Genomic DNA, 20,893 nt, shown 5'->3' with positions numbered 1-20,893 from the left:
GGAACATATCTAAAACAGTAGAACTAAAGCGTGAACTACGACATAATTTGCAAAAGGTCTTTTGACTATGTTCAGGATAATTAAGTTCATCTTATGAACTCCCACTCAGATAGACATCCCTCTAGTCATCTAAGTGATTACATGATCCGAGTCAACTAGCCTGTGTCCGATCATCACGTGAGACGGACTAGTTAACGTCGGTGAACATCTTCATGTTGATCGTATCTACTATACGACTCATGCTCAACCTTTCGGTCTCCGTGTTCCGAGGCCATGTCTGCACATGCTAGGCTCGTCAAGTTAACCCTAAGTGTTTTCACTGTGTAAAACTGTCTTACACCCGTTGTATGTGAACGTAAGAATCCATCACACCCGATCATCACGTGGTGCTTAGAAGCGACGAACTGTAGCAACGGTGCACAGTTAGGGGAGAACACTTCTTGAAATTTTGTAAGGGATCATCTTATTTACTACCGTCGTTCTAAGCAAACAAGATGCATAAACATGATAAACATCACATGCAATCAAATAGTGTAGTGACATGATATGGCCAATATCATATAGCTCCTTTGATCTTCATCTTCGGGGCTCCATGATCATCTTGTCACCGGCATGACACCATGATCTCCATCATCATGATCTCCATCATCGTGTCTTCATGAAGTTGTCACGCCAACGACTACTTCTACTTCTATGACTAACGCGTTTAGCAATAAAGTAAAGTAGTTTACATGGCGTTCTTCAATGACACGCAGGTCATACAAAAAATAAAGACAACTCCTATGGCTCCTGCCGGTTGTCATACTCATCGACATGCAAGTCGTGAATCCTATTACAAGAACATGATTAATCTCATACATCACATATATCATTCATCACATCCTTTTGGCCATATCACATCACATAGCATACCCTGCAAAAACAAGTTAGACGTCCTCTAATTGTTGTTTGCATGTTTTATGTGGCTGCTATGGGTTTCTAGCAAGAACGTTTCTTACCTACGCAAGACCACAACGTGATATGCCAATTGCTATTTACCCTTCATAAGGACCCTTTTCATCGAATCCGTTCCGACTAAAGTGGGAGAGACTGGCACCCGCTAGCCACCTTATGCACCAAGTGCATGTCAATCGGTGGAACCTGTCTCACGTAAGAGTACGTGTAAGGTCGGTCCGGGCCGCTTCATCCCACAATATCGTCGAAACAAGATTGGACTAGTAACGGTAAGCATATTGAACAACATCAACGCCCACAACTACTTTGTGTTCTACTCGTGCAAAGAATCTACGCAATAGACCTAGCTCATGATGCCACTGTTGGGGAACGTAGCAGAAATTCAAAAATTTTCCTACGTAACACCAAGATCTATCTATGGAGAGACCAGCAACGAGTAGAAAGAGAGTGCATCTACATACCCTTGTAGATCGCTAAGCGGAAGCGTTCAAGTGAACGGGGTTGATGGAGTCGTATTCGTCGTGATTCAGATCACCGATGATCAAGTGCCGAACGGACGGCACCTCCGCGTTCAACACACGTACAGCCCGATGACGTCTCCCACGCCTTGATCCAGCAAGGAGAGAGGGAGAGGTTGAGGAAGACTCCATCCAGCAGCAGCACAACGGCGTGGTGGTGATGGAGGAGCGTGGCAATCCTGCAGGGCTTCGCCAAGCACCTACGGGAGAGGAGGAGGTGTCACGGGAGGGAGGGAGGCGCCAAGGGCTCAGGTGTGGATGCCCTCCCTCCCCTCCACTATATATAGGGGCAGGGGAGAAGGGGGAGGCGCAGCCTTGCCCCCTACTTCAAGAAAAGGGGTGCGGCCAAGAGGGGGGGGAGGAGTCCATCCTCCCCAAGGCACCTCGGAGGTGCCTTCCCCCTTGAGGACTCTTCCCTCTAGGGTTCCCTAGGCGCATGGGCCTCTTGGGGATGGTGCCCTTGGCCCATGTAGGCCAAGGCGCACCCCCTACAGCCCATGTGGCCCCCCGGGGCAGGTGGCCCCACCCGGTGGGCCCCCGGGACCCTTCCGGTGGTCCCGGTACAATACCGATGACCTCGAAACTTGTCCCGATGGCCGAAACAGGACTTCCTATATATAAATCTTTACCTCCGGACCATTCCGGAACTCCTCGTGACGTCCGGGATCTCATCCGGGACTCCGAACAACATTCGGTAACCACATACAAGCTTCCTTTATAACCCTAGCGTCATCGAACCTTAAGTGTGTAGACCCTACGGGTTCGGGAGACATGCAGACATGACCGAGACGTTCTCCGGTCAATAACCAACAGCGGGATCTGGATACCCATGTTGGGTCCCACATGTTCCACGATGATCTCATCGGATGAACCACGATGTCAAGGACTTAATCAATCCCGTATTCAATTCCCTTTGTCTAGCGGTATTTTACTTGCCCGAGATTCGATCGTCGGTATACCGATACCTTGTTCAATCTCGTTACCGGCAAGTCACTTTACTCGTTCCGTAACACATCATCCCGTGATCAACTCCTTGGTCACATTGCGCATATGATGATGTCCTACCGAGTGGGCCCAGAGATACCTCTCCGTTTACACGGAGTGACAAATCCCAGTCTCGATCCGCATAAAACAATAGATACTTTCGAAGATACTTGTAGTGCACCTTTATAGTCACCCAGTTACGTTGTGACGTTTGATACACCCAAAGCACTCCTACGGTATCCAGGAGTTACACGATCTCATGGTCAAAGGAAGAGATACTTGACATTAGCAAAGCTCTAGCAAACGAACTACACGATCTTTGTGCTAGTCTTAGGATTGGGTCTTGTCCATCACATCATTCTCCTAATGATGTGATCCCGTTATCAACGACATCCAAATGTCCATAGCCAGGAAACCATGACTATCTGTTGATCACAACGAGCTAGTCAACTAGAGGCTCACTAGGGACATATTGTGGTCTATGTATTCACACGTGTATTACGATTTCCGGATAATACAGTTATAGCATGAATAAAAGACAATTATCATGAACAAGGAAATATAATAATAATACTTTTATTATTGCCTCTAGGGCATATTTCCAACAGTGGCATCATGAGCTAGGTCTATGCGTAGTTCTCTTTGCACGAGTAGAACACAATTTTGTTGTGGGCGTGGATCTTGTCAACTTACTTGCCACTACTAATCTTTTCTTGCTTCAACGGCATTGTGGGATGAAGCGGCCCGGACCAACCTTACACGTATGCTTACGTGAGACCGATTCCACCGATTGACATGCACTAGTTGCATAAGGTGGCTGGCGGGTGTCTGTCTCTCCCACTTTAGTTGGAGCGGATTCGATGAAAAGGGTCCTTATGAAGGGTAAATAGAAGTTGACAAAATCATGTTGTGGTTATTCGTAGGTAAGAAAATGTTCTTGCTAGAACCCAATTGCAGCCACGTAAAAGATGCAACAACAATTAGAGGACGTCTAACTTGTTTTTGCAGCGATTGATCATGTGATGTGATATGGCCAGAAGTTGTGATGAATGATGAATTGTGATGTATGAGATCATGTTCTTTGTAATAGGATTCACGACTTGCATGTCGATGAGTATGACAACCGGCAGGAGCCATAGGAGTTGTCTTTATTTTTTGTATGACCTGCGTGTCATTGAAGAACGCCATGTAAACTACTTTACTTTATTGCTAAACGCGTTAGTCATAGAAGTAGAAGTAGTCGTTGGCGTGACAACTTCATGAAGACACGATGATGGAGATCATGATGATGGAGATCATGGTGTCATGCCGGTGACAAGATGATCATGGAGCCCCGAAGATGAAGATCAAAGGAGCTATATGATATTGGCCATATCATGTCACTACTTTATATAATTGCATGTGATGCTTATTATGTTTTATGCATCTTGTTTACTTAGGACGACGGTAGTAAATAAGATGATCCCTTACAACAATTTCAAGAAGTGTTCTCCCCTAACTGTGCACCGTTGCTAAAGTTCGTCGCTTCTAAGCACCACGTGATGATCGGGTGTGATGGATTCTTACGTTCACATAAAACGGGTGTAAGACAGTTTTACACAGCAAAAACACTTAGGGTTAACTTGACGAGCCTAGCATGTACAGACATGGCCTCGGAACACGGAGACCGAAAGGTCGAACACGAGTCGTATGGAAGATACGATCAACATGAGAATGTTCACCGATGATGACTAGTCCGTCTCACGTGATGATCGAACACGGGCTAGTCGACTCGGATCGTGTAACACTTAGATGACTAGAGGGATGTATAATCTGAGTGGGAGTTCATAATTTGATTAGAACTTAATTATCATGAACTTAGTCTAAAACCTTTGCAAATATGTCTTGTAGATCAAATGGCCAACGCTCATGTCAACATGAACTTCAACGCGTTCCTAGAGAAAACCAAGCTGAAAGATGATGGCAGCAACTATACGGACTGGGTCCGGAACCTGAGGATCATCCTCATAGCTGCCAGGAAACAATATGTCCTAGAAGGACCGCTAGGTGACGCTCCCGTCCCAGAGAACCAAGACATTATGAATGCTTGGCAGTCTCGTGCTGATGATTACTCCCTCGTTCAGTGCGGCATGCTTTACAACTTAGAACCAGGGCTCCAAAAGCGTTTTGAGCATCACGGAGCACATGAGATGTTCGAGGAGCTGAAACTAGTTTTCCAAGCTCATGCCCGGGTCGAGAGATATGACATCTCCGACAAGTTCTATAGTTGTAAGATGGAGGAAAATAGTTCTGTCAGTGAGCACATACTCAAGATGTCTGGGTTGCACAACCGTATGACCCAGCTGAATATTAACCTCCCTGATGAGGCAGTCATTGACAGAATCCTTCAGTCGCTCCCACCAAGCTACAAGAGCTTTGTGATGAACTACAATATGCAGGGGATGGTAAAGACCATTCCTGAAGTATTTTCTATGCTGAGGTCAGCAGAGGTTGAAATCAAGAAAGAACATCAAGTGTTGATGGTCAATAAGACCACTAAGTTCAAGAAGGGCAAGGGTAAGAAGAACTTCAAGAAGGACGGCAAAGAGGTTGCCGCGCCCGGTAAGCCAGTTGCCGGGAAGAAGTCAAAGAATGGACCCAAGCCTGAGACTGAGTGCTTTTATTGCAAGGGGAAGGGTCACTGGAAGCGGAACTGCCCCAAATACTTAGCGGATAAGAAGGCCGGCAACACAAAAGGTATATTCGATATACATGTAATTGATGTGTACCTTACCAGTACTCGTAGTAACTCCTGGGTATTTGATACCGGTGTCGTTGCTCATATTTGTAACTCACAGCAGGAGCTGCGGAATAAGCGGAGACTGGCGAAGGACGAGGTGACGATGCGCGTCGGGAATGGTTCCAGAGTCGATGTGATCGCCGTCGGCACGCTACCTCTACATTTACCTACGGGATTAGTTTTGAACCTTAATAATTGTTATTTGGTGCCAAGTTTGAGCATGAACATTGTATGTGGATCTCATTTAATACGAGATGGCTACTCATTTAAGTCTGAGAATAATGGTTGTTCGATTTATATGAGAGATATGTTTTATGGTCATGCTCCGATGGTCAATGGTTTATTCTTAATGAATCTCGAACGTAGTGTTACACATATTCATAGCGTGAATACCAAAAGATGTAAAGTTGATAACGATAGTCCCACATACTTGTGGCACTGCCGCCTTGGTCACATTGGTGTCAAGCGCATGAAGAAACTCCATGCTGATGGACTTTTAGAGTCTCTTGATTATGAATCATTTGACACATGCGAACCATGCCTCATGGGCAAGATGACCAAGACTCCGTTCTCCGAAACAATGGAGCGAGCAACCAACTTGTTGGAAATCATACATACCGATGTGTGCGGTCCAATGAGCGTTGAGGCTCGCGGAGGATATCGTTATGTTCTCACTCTCACTGATGACTTAAGTAGATATGGGTATGTCTACTTAATGAAACACAAGTCTGAGACCTTTGAAAAGTTCAAGGAATTTCAGAATGAGGTAGAGAATCAACGTGACCGAAAGATAAAATTCCTACGATCAGATCGTGGAGGAGAATACTTAAGTCACGAATTTGGTACACACTTAAGGAAATGTGGAATCGTTTCACAACTCACGCCGCCTGGAACACCTCAGCGTAACGGTGTGTCCGAACGTCGTAATCGCACTCTATTGGATATGGTGCGGTCTATGATGTCTCTTACCGATTTACCGCTATCATTTTGGGGATACGCTCTAGAGACAGCTACATTCACTTTAAATAGGGCACCGTCTAAATCCGTTGAGACGACACCGTATGAATTATGGTTTGGGAAGAAACCTAAGCTGTCGTTTCTGAAAGTTTGGGGATGCGATGCTTATGTCAAGAAACTTCAACCTGAGAAGCTCGAACCCAAGTCGGAAAAATGCGTCTTCATAGGATACCCTAAGGAAACCATTGGGTATACCTTCTACTTAAGATCCAAGGGCAAGATCTTTGTCGCTAAGAACGGATCCTTTCTGGAAAAAGAGTTTCTCTCGAAAGAAGTAAGTGGGAGGAAAGTAGAACTCGATGAAGTACTACCTCTTGAGCGGGACAGTAGTGCAGCTCAGGAAGATGTTCCTGTGATTCCTACACCAACTGAAGAGGAAAATAATGATGATGATCAAGGTACTCCGGATCAAGTTGCTACTGAACTTCGTAGGTCCACAAGGACACGTTCCGCACCAGAGTGGTACGGCAACCCTGTCCTAGAAATCATGTTGTTAGACAACGATGAACCTTCAAACTATGAAGAAGCGATGGCGGGCCCGGATTCCAACAAATGGCTAGAAGCCATGAAATCCGAGATAGAATCCATGTATGAAAACAAAGTATGGACTTTGACTGACTTGCCCGATGATCGGCGAGCGATAGAAAACAAATGGATCTTTAAGAAGAAGACGGACGCAGATGGAAATGTCACCATCTATAAAGCTCGACTTGTCGCTAAGGGTTATCGACAAGTTCAAGGGATTGACTACGATGAGACTTTCTCTCCCGTAGCGAAGCTTAAGTCCGTCCGAATCATGCTAGCAATTGCCGCATACTATGATTATGAGATATGGCAGATGGACGTCAAAACGGCATTCCTTAACGGGCATCTTAAGGAAGAGCTGTATATGATACAACCGGAAGGTTTTGTCGATCCTAAGAACGCTAACAAAGTATGCAAGCTCCAGCGATCCATTTATGGGCTGGTGCAAGCATCTCGGAGTTGGAATATTCGCTTTGATGAGATGATCAAAGCGTTTGGGTTTATGCAAACTTATGGAGAAGCCTGCGTTTACAAGAAAGTGAGTGGGAGCTCTGTAGCATTTCTCATATTATATGTAGATGACATACTCTTGATGGGAAATAATATAGAATTTCTGGACAGCATTAAGGCCTACTTGAATAAGTGTTTTTCAATGAAGGACCTTGGAGAAGCTGCTTATATATTAGGCATCAAGATCTATAGAGATAGATCGAGACGCCTCATAGGTCTTTCACAAAGCACATACCTTGATAAGATTTTGAAAATGTTCAAAATGGATCAGTCCAAGAAAGGGTTCTTGCCTATGTTACAAGGTGTGAGATTGAGCTCGGCTCAGTCACCGACCACGGCAAAAGATAAAGAAGAGATGAGTCTCATCCCCTATGCTTCGGCCATAGGATCTATTATGTATGCCATGTTGTGTACCAGACCTGATGTAAACCTTGCCGTGAGTTTGGTAGCAAGATACCAAGGTAATCCCGACAAGGAACACTGGACAACGGTCAAGAATATCCTGAAGTACCTGAAAAGGACAAAGGACATGTTTCTCTTTTATGGAGGAGACGAAGAGCTCGTCGTAAAGGGTTACGTCGATGCTAGCTTCGACTCAGATCCGGATGACTCTAAGTCACAAACCGGATACGTGTATATGTTGAATGGTGGAGCAGTAAGCTGGTGCAGCTGCAAGCAGAGCGTCGTGGCGGGATCTACATGTGAAGCGGAGTACATGGCAGCCTCGGAGGCAACGCATGAAGCTATTTGGGTGAAGGAGTTCATCACCGACCTAGGAGTCATACCCAATGCGTCGGGGCCGATCAAACTTTTCTGTGACAATACTGGAGCTATTGCCCTTGCGAAGGAGCCCAGATTTCACAAGAAGACCAGGCATATCAAGCGTCGTTTCAACTCCATCCGTGAAAATGTTCAAGATGGAGACATAGAAATTTGCAAAGTACATACGGATCTGAATGTCGCAGATCCGTTGACTAAACCTCTCTCGCGAGCGAAACATGATCAACACCAGAACTCTATGGGTGTTCGATTCATCACAATGTAACTAGATTATTGACTCTAGTGCAAGTGGGAGACTGTTGGAAATATGCCCTAGAGGCAATAATAAAAGTATTATTATTATATTTCTTTGTTCATGATAATAGTCTTTTATTCATGCTATAACTGTATTATCCGGAAATCGTAATACACGTGTGAATACATAGACCACAATATGTCCCTAGTGAGCCTCTAGTTGACTAGCTCGTTGTGATCAACAGATAGTCATGGTTTCCTGGCTATGGACATTGGATGTCGTTGATAACGGGATCACATCATTAGGAGAATGATGTGATGGATAGGACCCAATCTTAAGCATAGCACAAAGGTCGGTTAGTTCGTTTGCTAGAGCTTTTCCAATGTCAAGTATCTCTTCCTTCGACCATGAGATCGTGTAACTCCCGGATACCGTAGGAGTGCTTTGGGTGTACCAAACGTCACAACGTAACTGGGTGATTATAAAGGTGCACTACAGGTATCTCCGAAAGTGTCTGTTGGGTTGACACGGATCGAGACTGGGATTTGTCACTCCGTATGACGGAGAGGTATCTCTGGGCCCACTCGGTAATGCATCATCATAATGAGATCAAGGTGACCAAGTGTTTGGTCACGGGATCATGCATTACGGTACGAGTAAAGTGACTTGCCGGTAACGAGACTGAACAAGGTGTTGGGATACCGACGATCGGGTCTCGGGCAAGTAATGTACCGATTGACAAAGGGAATTGTATACGGGGTTTGATCGAATCCTCGACATCGTGGTTCATCCGATGACATCATCGAGGAGCATGTGGGAGCCAACATGGGTATCCAGATCCCGCTGTTGGTTATTGACCGGAGAGTCTCGGTCATGTCTGCATGTCTCCCGAACCCGTAGGGTCTACACACTTAAGGTTCGGTGACGCTAGGGTTATCAGGAAGACAAGTATGTGATTACCGAATGTTGTTAGGAGTCCCGGATGAGATCCCGGACGTCACGAGGAGTCCCGGAATGGTCCGGAGGTAAAGTTTTATATATGGGAAGTTGTTAAACGGGCACCGGAAAGTTTCGGGGTCATACCGGTATTGTACCGGGACCACCGGAAAGGTTCCGGGGGTCCACCGGGAGGGACCACCCATCCCGGGGGGCCACTTGGGCTGCATAGGGATAGCAGCCAGCCCCTAGTGGGCTTGGCGCGCCCCCCCCTTGGGCCCATGCGCCTAGGGTTGGGGGGGGGGGGGAAACCCTAAAGGGGGCGCACCCCCTTGCTTGGGGGGCAAGCCCCCCACCCTTTGGCCGCCGCCCCCCTCTAGGGTTTCCCCTAGAGGGTCGGCCCCCTTGCCCCTCTCCTCCTATATATAGAGGGGTGAGGGGAGGGCTGCCGTTCACGACAACTCAAGGCGCATCCCCTCCCCTCCCCAACACCTCTCCTCCTCCGTACGTGCTCGGCGAAGCTCTGTCGGAATACTGCTGCACCAACTGCACCACGCCGTTGTGCTGCCCTTGGAGCTGCCTTCCTCAACCTCTCCTTCCTCCTTGCTGGATCAAGACGGAGGAGACGTCGACCGTCCCGTACGTGTGTTGAACGCGGAGGTGATGTCCGTTCAGCACTTGGTCATCGGTGATCCGAATCACGACGAGTACGACTCCATCATCACCATCCCCTTGAACGCTTCCGCACTCGATCTACAAGTGGTATGTAGATGCAAACTCTTCCCCTTTGACTCGTTGCTTAGATGAACTCATAGATGGATCTTGGTGAAACCGTAGAATTTTTTTTAATTTTCTGCAACGTTCCCCAACAGAAGTTTCTGGCAGTTGGACTCCCGTCAACGGTCTTTCATGTATACAGGTCGTCCTCAGGTTGTCTCCGAAATCCTTATTTTCATGGGTTCGGTCGGGATGTTTGTGGTGCCTCTTAAAAAATTTACGGGTTGGGATGGTTTATGGGTTCTATTCTGGTCGTTTTTTCCGCCTAAAACTGTAAAATGACGGTTATTTTGCAATTTCGTGCGTTTTGCAGGGTCTGCTAGAGTTGCTCTTACACAACCCACACCGCGGGTAACCCTCATCGACCATCACATTTCCATTCCAGAAGTACCCCCATTCATCTACGAGTATTGCTCCGGTAGCCCCACCAATTCCTCATGGAACGAAGCATCGGCATTGACTTTCAAGGACCCATGCATAGGCTTTCTCCATTTATGATCTTCATTCTTCCTCTCAATCTTAACGCTTGTTGCTCGCATGACGTTTGTGGCTCTTGACATAAGTTATTTGTTCTTCCCGCCGGCTGAACGACCTCGCCTGTTTGTCAATTGACGACGCCGCCCCCAAACATACCAAGAAGCAACAACCATAAGCTCAGAATAAGGACATAATCTGTGAGGTCTCCTTTGATTTATAGGATATGAATATCATGAAAATAGAAAACATAGGAAAAGAGATGACAAGTGTCTCAATTCCTATAGAAAAAAGATGTGATTTGGCTTATAGGATACAAATTTTTTCATCGAGTCAAGGGTAATATATTTTTTCCTTTTAAATGAGAAGAATCGTTTTCTACCCTACATAGTAACATGAATGCATTTGTACGAATCAAATGACTCAGGTCTCTTTTGATTCATAGGATAGGATTATCGCAGGAATAGAAAATTTGTAGGAAATGAAATGACATGTATCTCAAATCCTATGAACAGAAATAGGAAACGAGATGTCATTTGGTTCACATCAATTTTTTTTTTCTATTGAGTCTAGACTCATTTTCATTTTCCTATGAAATGTGAAGGATAGGAACCAATCCTATATAGGAATAGGAATCCATTCCTATAAATCAAAGGGCTCCTAAGAAAAAAATCATATGAGAATTCTATCATCTAGAATTATTATGAAATTCCTCCAAACCAAAAAGGCCTTAAAACGTTTCTTCCCTGCAAAATTTCTATCCATTGAAATTCACACAAAAATCCTGTGAACCAAAAAAAAAGGCCTGAGTTTCTTCTCGGCACTGTTAGCAAGCAGTTGACTCTGCATTGTTTTTGATCCTGATCGGTCATAGCAGGTTTGCTTTGTTAATGAACTCCAAGAGACCCAACTGCTTCCAGACTTCACCGACACGCTTGCACCCAAAGATTCCGGCTCGTTTTGTTAATCAACTTGAGGACGAATCAAGTTGCAGCAACTATAAAGCCACGGCATTCAAATCTGAGTATTCTTCGGGTTGGCTGAGTGGTCTCGCCCTTTGTCAATCGACGAGGTTGCCCCTAAGCATACCTGTCCGGGATATACCCGCGGCGTAAACCGGCCGGAACTTTAACCCGACCGGACTTGGCGGTTTTACTTGAGACCCGGTTGAAACTTGACGATTCACTGATGACCCGTTTAGACCTGGCGGTTTATGATTCATTGATAATCCGGCAGGCGGGTCAGAGGAGCGACAAGACCCGGTGGCCCAACGGGCGGTTCATGAAGGCCGGTTCATACTATGGTGGGCCGGTTTAAGGAGAAAGACATGACGAATATTTACCTTACAAGGAGTTAAGACCAGGATTTGTATCCGGTTTATATTAGAGATAGGCTAGTCCTAATCCTAATAGAACTCCACATGTAACCCGTCCCTTCAACATATATAAGGAGGGGCAGGGCTCCCAAAAGAGGACGGGCTACAAGCAAGAAACAATCTTAGGGCTAGGCACAAAGAGGATGCCGGTTTACGGCGACTCCCTCGTGATGATAATGAGACCTAGCCTCAAACAGCATGTAGGCTTGTTACCGGATGATGTTTTCCGGGGCCCGAAGTTGTCTAAATCCCTGTCTTGTGTCGCGTCTCTCGATTCCGCTCAACCCCTCTCAAGCTACCACATAGATGCGTTGGCCTCGCGACTAAGTCCTGACACTAAGGACATCTGCCGTGACAATTCCACGACAATACCAAAGAAGCACCCTAAGAGCAACTCGTATTGGCCGACCCAAACGGACGGCGCTTTTGTCTATTTTTTGTCTGTTTGAGTCGATCTGGCAGACACAAACGTCCGGCGCTGTGTTTGGGTCGGCGTGAGCGCCCAACGCTGACCCGACCCATTTCATCGGCGCGCCAAAAAAATAATATTGCAAGCATTTTGAAAATAAATACATGCATTTAATTAAACATAAAAGCCGGCCACGAAGGCCGGCGAAAGTCCACATTACATTAATTAAAATACTAAAAACTAGAAGACACGCTGCCCTAGGCGTCCTCGTCAGCGGCGGCGTCTGCGTCGGGACCGGTGAGGTCGATCAACGTCGGCGCAGGGCCGGCCGAGGGGAACGCCGTGTTCCAGACGGCGGTGATGTCGGGCTTTGCCGCCGCTGCCTGCGCCGCCGCTGCCTGGGCCTGTCGCGCCTCCTCTTCGGCCTCGCGCTCGAGCATCTGCAGGCGCTGGCCCTCCCGGCGGTCCTCGGCAAGCCGAACGCGGCGCCAGTGGTCGAGGTAGGCCGCCTCCTGCTTCTCCGTCGCCCCGAGCCAGATCGGCGGAGCGCTGACCCACTCGCGGACTACTCCGGTCCAGGAGTAGCGCTCGATGTAGGCCGGCTCCTCCGGCTCGGCTTTGGGCGGGGCCACCGGCGGCACGACGCAGTCGCCCGCCGCGGAGAAGGCCATGGCCTCCGCCATGGCAGCCTCGAAAGCCGCCTCGTCCGCCTCCCTCCACCGCTCCTCCTCCTCGCTCTCCTTGATGGCCGCCTGGTAGGCGACCTCGGCCTCCTGGTCCTCATCGCGGGCGGCGGCAGGCTGTGGTCGACGCCGCGGACGCCGCGTCGCCTCGCCTCCTCGTGCTCGATGGCGAACCATCGAGCCCAGTTGAGCGAGTCGACAGCGAAGCGCGGGGCGGCGCGCTGCTCCTCGCTCAGCAACGTCTGCCGGCGCCGCACCTCCTCCGCATGGGCCCTGGCCGTCCGCGGAGCCGCCGGCACTGGGATCCTCTCCGGATCCAAATGCCAGTCGTGCGGCAGCGTCACGTCCGGGTACGGCAGAGGCACGGGTGGTGCCAGTGCCACTCGGCCTGGTGCACCGGCACGTTGATGCGCTGCCTCTGTCGGGGAGCGCGCGCCGGCGCGGGGAGGGCGGGGAGGGAGGGGGAATGGCGGGCGAGGGCTTTGCCCTTGCGGCATTCAAATCTGAGCATTCAAATCTGAGCATTCTTCGAGTTGGCTGAGTGGTCTCGCCCTTGACGACGTTGCCCTAAACATACCAAAGAAGCGCCCTAAGCTCAGGGATAGCAGTTGACTCGTGTTAAGTAGGCCTGATCGGTCGTAGCAGGCTGCTTCCAGACTTCGCCCAAAGATTCCGCCTCGTTTTACTAATTATAAAATACTCCCTCCGTTCCTAAATACTTGTCTTTCTAGACATTTCAACAAGTGACTACATACGGAGCAAAATGAGTGAATCTACACTCTAAAATATGTCTACATACATCCGTATGTAGTAGTCATTTGAAATGTCTAGAAAGACAAATATTTAGGAACGGAGGGAGTATAAGAAAAACACCGTATTTTGCGCTCCCTCGTTTCAATAAATAAAAAATTTCTAAAACCACCCCATAAAAAAGCAGCGAGGCCCCGCTCCACTGCTGGCATTCCGCTCACTCACCTTTTGCAGAAAACCCACCGAGCTCTCCGAAGCATCCCATTTCCGCCCCCCCTCCCAATCTCCGCACCGCACCGCGAGCGGCGGCACGCGCGCGCCAGATCGCCCGCCCCCTCGCCGCCGCACCGGCGCAGGTCCGCCGCGGCCCCGGCTGCCGCCATTGCGCGCGGGCGAGCGACCCCGCCCCACCCCACCCCGCCCCCCTGAAGGACGCGAGGCGCCGCACCCACCCCGCGCGCTGGGGGGAGGGCGCCGCCGCGGCGCACACGGCGATGATGATCAGCAGGCAGCTCCTGCTCACCTACCTCTACCTGCTCATCTACATCTGCCTCTCGTCGGGGGTCATCCTCTTCAACAAAGTACGTCCCCTTCTAGCGCCGGCTTCGCCACTCGGAAATATTTGTTTGTGCCCAGTCCCACTATGTGGCGGAGTGGAGCAACTGACGACGTCATGATGAACTAACATTCGTCCTGTTCACGGTTTCATTTAGATAGTATTTTATTTGCCGTCGACGATTTCAGGTGTAGTGTCGATTAAGTTTGCTAGCTCCAGTGTGAATGCCTGCTACTTTGATTGCCCGTAACTTGTTGATTTGGTGCGCGGTCTATTACAAGGCCACTTATGCTCTGTAGGTGTTTTTGTCTTGTTTGGTGAATCAAGGTTTTGCTGCGTCACACTTTCAGTAATCTGTAGTATAATGTAGCTCAAAGGGTTGACCAATTTGATGAATCTTCTATTCGCATGCTAATAGTGCAGATCCAAACTCCAAAGCATTGTGTTCTTTAACCCCTTTTGTTTTTGGTATTATGTGCTTTCTTGTGTATATGTGATTTTGATTATGATGTATGTATGTTTTTCTCAAAAATATTTTGTTTATTTTTACAGTGGGTGCTATCTCCCAAGTACTTCAAATTCCCCTTTCCTATCACTCTCACAATGATTCACATGTCATTTTCTGGAGTCGTGGCATTCTTCCTAGTCCGTGTTTTCAAGGTATGTTTCTCCATGCCACTTCCGGTCTTCCCTGATAGAGCCTTCTATTATCCTTGTGTACTACTCCCTCCGTTCCTAAATACTTGTCTTTCTAGGCATTTCAACAAGTGACTACATACGGAGCAAAATGAGTGAATCTACACTCTAAAATATGTCTACATACATCCGTATATAGTAGTCATTTGAAATGTCTAGAAGGACAAATATTTAGGAACGGAGGGAGTACTATCTTGTCTCTTATTTTCCCTTCAAAAAAATCTTGTCTCTTATTTAACGAATAATGGTGAGCCTGCTTCAACAGAACGACTTGTAAATCAATAATATTCTCATGCAGCTATTGTTCTGGCAAGAACATATGCAAAGCTTGGGCTACTAGCTGTAATTGAATTGTTAGTTTTTCTAGTGATGTCATTTTGTTTTTCCTAGATGAGCTAACGGAGTCACTTGTATTTTGGTTATCCAGGTTGTTGCACCTGTCAAGATGACTTTCCAAATGTAAGAGCATTCATTTTTGTTCCTTCATTGTATAAAGCTGAGCATTCATTTTTCTTCCTTCGTTGATAAAGCCGAGCAATCATTTTTGTTCCTTCATTGTATAAAGCTGATCATTCCTTTTTATTCCTTCATTGTATAAAGCTGAATCTTAGCAATTTGTGTCCTCCCTGATGCAGATATGCCACATCTGTAATTCCCATTAGTGCCTTCTTTGCGTCAAGTCTTTGGTAAGCTGATTGAAGACAATGTGAAGTTTTTTTTCCTATCTCTTTTTATTTCAATAGGCTTCTTTACAATACCCTACATGCAACGGCAAGCCTATGCAGGCATGTAGTATGTGAATGTATATATGCCTAAAATGGTGAAGCATCTTAAACTAATTTCGACTATTAATATTGCATGCATACTTGCATCGTTGGTGTTTGTATCAACCGAATTGTTTGCCTTGAAATGATTATGTGTTTGTGTTGAAGTTGTTTGCAAACCAAGCAGGTGCTACGATGTTCTTTGTGTTGGACTGTCTTATTGCCCAATTTGCCTGATATACCTGTTGCTTGGAATTGGATGATGCAACTTCCTTATTATGTGAAATTGCTTAATGCAATAGCAATCTTAGTTGACATCGGTTGCTGTATGGACAAAGGAGCCTTTGACTTAATCTGGTTATGTTTACAAATTGAACATTCTATACCAAGTTAATTTACTACTTTCCATTCTCAAGCTCCATATAGTACTTATTGTCCACTGAATGGCAGTTTGTTACTTTTCTTTAGAGTTGTCTTAACTCAGGTTTCGCAGCATGTCTCTCCCTCACATAATATTCATGCAAAAATTTATTGATTTTTGTTTTTATTTTACAGGTTCGGAAATACAGCATACTTATACATTTCAGTGGCCTTCATTCAAATGCTCAAGGCTTTGAGTGAGTTTACTACACACCTTCCTTATATTGTCGCTAAGATATGGTACTGATTTGAATTAATTCGAATTGCAGTGCCTGTGGCAACATTTATAATGGCCGTTCTATGTGGTACTGACAAATTAAGACGGGACCTTTTCTTGAACATGGTGCTGGTCAGTGTTGGTGTTGTAGTTTCATCATATGGGGAGATTCATTTTAATGTGATAGGAACATTATACCAAGTAACTGGCATTGTTGCGGAAGCCCTCAGGCTGGTCCTGACACAGGTCCTCCTCCAAAAAAAGGGATTAACCCTGAATCCTATTACAAGCCTGTATTACATAGCGCCTTGCAGGTACCGGATACTTTCTCTAAAATTCTGAATACTTGCTTGCTTATTATATTCTCTCTTGCAGAGTCCTTGTACAAAAATATGTGAATTATCATTTCTATCTAACAGAATACTTGGAAAAGTGACGACTGACATTTTCTTAAATTCTCTTAAGTGATACTAATGAGCCAGTGACTTAAAATGCTCTTAATGCTTGATAGATGATGGATAGGGATGCCAACTTAAGGAATAGAGATGACAACTTTACATGAGATTGAGGCCACTCAACTATGTTTGTAATATATGTGTGTAAAAATAAACTAGAACACGCTATGGTTATTGGTTTTAGTATATGGATATTCTGAACCGAATCAGTAGTTCCCAAAAGGCATATCAAAATACATATATAATCCTATTAGGCGTATGTTCAAACTCTGTAATCATGTAATGTTTCTGGTAGACGTACATATGCATTATGCAACAAGCCCATATGTGGTAGGTTTATCTGTTCATGACAACTTTCACTAGGACTTCTTTATATGACACTAGGACTCTTATATGAGGTTGTTACTAACAAACATCTGCTGCCTACTTTTCTCCAGGACTCTGTTCAAATGAGTTGTCAAAATTAATTAACTTGCTATATTTGATTGGTCATATTACTGAAGTCTTCATGTTCATTGGTGAATTTAGGTTCATAACATATGTTGCCTATATGTTAACCAAAGAATCATGTGCATATATTGAAGGGCTTAAGTTATATTGGATGACTATTTACTCGTTATAAAGTGTTCTACTTTACAATGTTTTGGTACTAGATTAATATCCGCGAAATTATAGTCAAATGTACTTTACAAGGAATATTTGTTTTTTAAGCATAAACCGTCAATTCTGTTTAGCCATCTACAACCCGTTGGCCGTTGCTTAGCAATAGCATTGCCCATTTTAGTCTAGTTGAGTGTCGAGTCAATTTTGTCGTAAGCCTAGTTAGCTGAAATCCTATACTTTGTGAAGTACACATGCATCTAGAAACATTTGACTTCTCATGATTGTTATGACTTATGAGTGTCATTCCTTTTCATGCTTTAGAATACCATTTGCTCATAATGATTTAATTAAGTATGAACTCTCTCAGTTTATTCCAGAAGAGCTTCTTTGTATTACTAGAAACCAAACCATATGCACTATTCTATAAGCTATATATGTTGAGTAAAGCAAGCAGAGTTTGCCAATACTAATGACTAGCTCAATGCTGTTTCTTTTTAAAACATGCTGTGGGCATATCTTTCGTAGACATTCCTTTGCAGCCTTTATCATTTCCATTTGAGGTTATTATGCAACTTGTTCTGTAATATAACTAAATATTGCATGTTCTATATGTCTCTAAATTGCTTTAGTCTTCCACATTTATTCTAGATGCAATTTATCTAATGTATTATTCTTTCATGCAGTTTCATCTTCCTATTTGGTCCATGGTATTTACTGGAAAAGCCAGAAATGGACATCTCTCCAATTCAGTTCAATTATTGGATATTTTTCTCGAATGCACTTTCTGCATTTGCATTAAACATATCCATATTCCTAGTTATTGGAAGAACAGGAGCAGTCACTGTGAGAGTTGCAGGAGTTCTAAAGGACTGGATACTTATTGCCCTCTCGACCGTTATCTTTCCTGAATCTACCATTACAAGCCTCAACATAATTGGATATGCTGTTGGTAATTATTATGCATTCAGTTTCCGTCGAGATATAATTTGCAAATGGATCTTGTAATAATAAGTTGATATGCCTGTTTTGAATATATATATTTTGCGAACAAGCTCTTAACTTGTAGTAATTTAATGTGCAGCGCTCTCTGGCGTTGTCATGTACAATTATTTGAAGATGAAAGATGTGACAGCAATTCAACTTCCAATTGATAATACTGCTGATAGAGCTACCAAGGTTAGTGTACAGCTCACACTGTAGTTTCTATATTTATTTTTCTTTAGTTTTTTAAGGTCGTCCATTGTACAATGTCATCAAGAGAAGCCGCAGCCTTTGATGTATCACTACTTCAGAGGGCATTATTGTGCATTTTTCATATATATTTTTCCATTTCCTTTCCTTCTCCCAACTTTTATTCGGTGTTGCGTATGACACCTCTAGTACAAAAATTCAATTGTTTTGCCCTGCTGATGTGTATCGTGTTGTCAGACAGGACATATGAGGTTGTTGGACCATAGATGACTATTCTTATTCCTTAGTTCTCTCACCATTCCGTGCATGCCTTTGTATCTTCTATTCTTCAGCTTATTCTTGTTCTACCATCTAACAAACTTTTGCAATCATCTGAGCACCTGACAGCGACCATCTTAGTGTCAGACACGCCTGGCATGCTGTTTCTTCACTTAGCTTCCACTAAAGTTGATACGTAGAACATATGGTTCGGATTTCTAACGTATGTCACTCTGGTTCTCATCTGGTCACAAACATCTTATTAATCAACGGATACTAGTTTTGGAGTTTGTCTCTCGGGGATGTCAAGTTGTATTATATAAGCGTTCCTCTGTCCTTCCAGTCATGAAATGGCTGCCTTCAGTTTCTGATACATCCCTTTTCCTCTTTCAGGATAAGAAGGTTGTCAACATATACAAACCCGACAGTTCCATTGACAGTATCGATGAAACTGTTGTTGGAGGTGTGGCAGTTGGAGCTCTGGCAACAGAAGCTGCAGCTGTTGACGAGGAAGCCCCATTGATCCCTTCATCACGCCTCTCCCATGTAACCCGGACACAAACAGGCGGTCTCAGTAGCAGATGACCACGGTTTTCTAAAGTTTTGAGTCTGGTTGAGGCAGCAAACTTCATGCCAGATTGACCATCATCCTATATCTTCCTCCTGGATAGTCCGAGAACTACGAGAAGACCCTCTTTGGAAGCTCCGCCGATCGACCGATTGGTCTTGCACGTTCCTTTTCTCCACGACACGTTTTGCTTGGATATCTTGCTAGTAGGCACGGAAAGCTGTTTCAGGAGACACCTGGAGGTGAATTAGAGAAAGTAGCAGTGATAGAATGATTCATTACTTGTTATCTGTACCTGCGTATTTTGAGAATTTTTTTGCGGTAGTCCATGTTAGATATACGACATTTCTTAACCCAGCGTATGGAAACGCTGTGGGTCATAGATGGTGTAAGGCATCTTTGTAGATGCTAAATCTAATAGCAGAGGTTCCATTCCGTCAGTCGATGTGTGCTGTTCTGTTCTTATTGTCTTCAGTATGAGTGCCAAATGTGGATTTCGCTGGATAATATGATCTGATATTCTACATGGTAGTGGCATGGAGCTTTTCCAGTGAACAGACGTAAACACCAAATGCATGGGCCTTTTCTGTTGGATAGTGTACGTGCAAGGGTGCAAGCGCTGTTCGGGATGTTTTTGTCAAAGTCCAAGCATGTAAAAATGTAGGAAAAACTATAATGCAAGTTTTTTATTTAGAAGAATCAGATCTATTATAAAGATTCAGCGGAAGCACAAAGCATCTTAAACGTGATAAAAATTACATTAAGGTCCATGGACCACCACATGACCGTTCTTGTCGCCATTCTCATACTATAGTTGGCCTGGCTTTGTCGACGATAGCCGGGAAGTCTTTATGCATGTGCTTTTAATGACCAACGCTTCGGAGCCACAATCATCATCATTGAATAGATCTGAAAAATCTGACACCAAATCTCACCGTTGCCTATGCACGGCGAGAAACTCTAACCTCGCCGCCCCGAAGAGTTGACAGGAATCTACGCCAGAGCTTCATCTAATTTGTCCCGACAGACAAACTTGAAGAGGATCGGAATCCTAAAGAATGACTCAAAGAAGAAGCGCTGCCATGTGTCGTTGACCCATAGTTTTCAATCGGGGTCACTTTCAACGGTATGGTGGTTTTGATGTGTTTAAGTAATCCAGCTCTCTCAAATCATATCTTAATTATGTTCTCAAGGTCATATTTTATGCAAAGTGGATAATACTTGATACAAATGCGACTACACTAGCAACATTTTTTTACCCCATCAATGCAAATAAGGTTTTTTTCCTAGTCCATATAGATACACATTGTAGTGAGTAAACAACATTGAGTCGTTGACTCTGGAGCAACTCGAGCTATAGCCTTTAAAATTCCCCTCCACCCTAAACACTATTCCGGGAGATTCTGGGAGGGGGGGAGCTCACAAAATAGTCTCTTTTTTTAGTGGCATTACAATGATA

General features: G+C 45.1%; 1 protein-coding gene across 1 annotated transcript; it reads left to right on the top strand.

The window, feature by feature from the left end:
• The first annotated feature begins 14,053 nt into the window (after positions 1–14,053).
• LOC123087158 (probable sugar phosphate/phosphate translocator At1g48230) lies at positions 14,054–19,897 on the top strand. Its single transcript, XM_044509075.1, has 9 exons — positions 14,054–14,287; positions 14,815–14,922; positions 15,386–15,417; positions 15,594–15,644; positions 16,278–16,339; positions 16,412–16,673; positions 18,101–18,366; positions 18,499–18,593; positions 19,260–19,897. Exons 1-9 carry the CDS (start codon positions 14,201–14,203, stop codon positions 19,449–19,451), a joined length of 1,155 nt encoding a protein of 384 aa, XP_044365010.1. The 5' UTR covers positions 14,054–14,200; the 3' UTR covers positions 19,452–19,897.
• Positions 19,898–20,893: the final 996 nt, after the last annotated feature.

This window comes from Triticum aestivum, chromosome 4A, assembly GCF_018294505.1.
Source record: "Triticum aestivum cultivar Chinese Spring chromosome 4A, IWGSC CS RefSeq v2.1, whole genome shotgun sequence".
In the NCBI taxonomy this organism is placed as follows: Eukaryota; Viridiplantae; Streptophyta; class Magnoliopsida; order Poales; family Poaceae; genus Triticum; species Triticum aestivum.
Note: the sequence above shows the minus strand (reverse complement) of the source record. Positions and strands in the feature narration are given on the sequence as shown.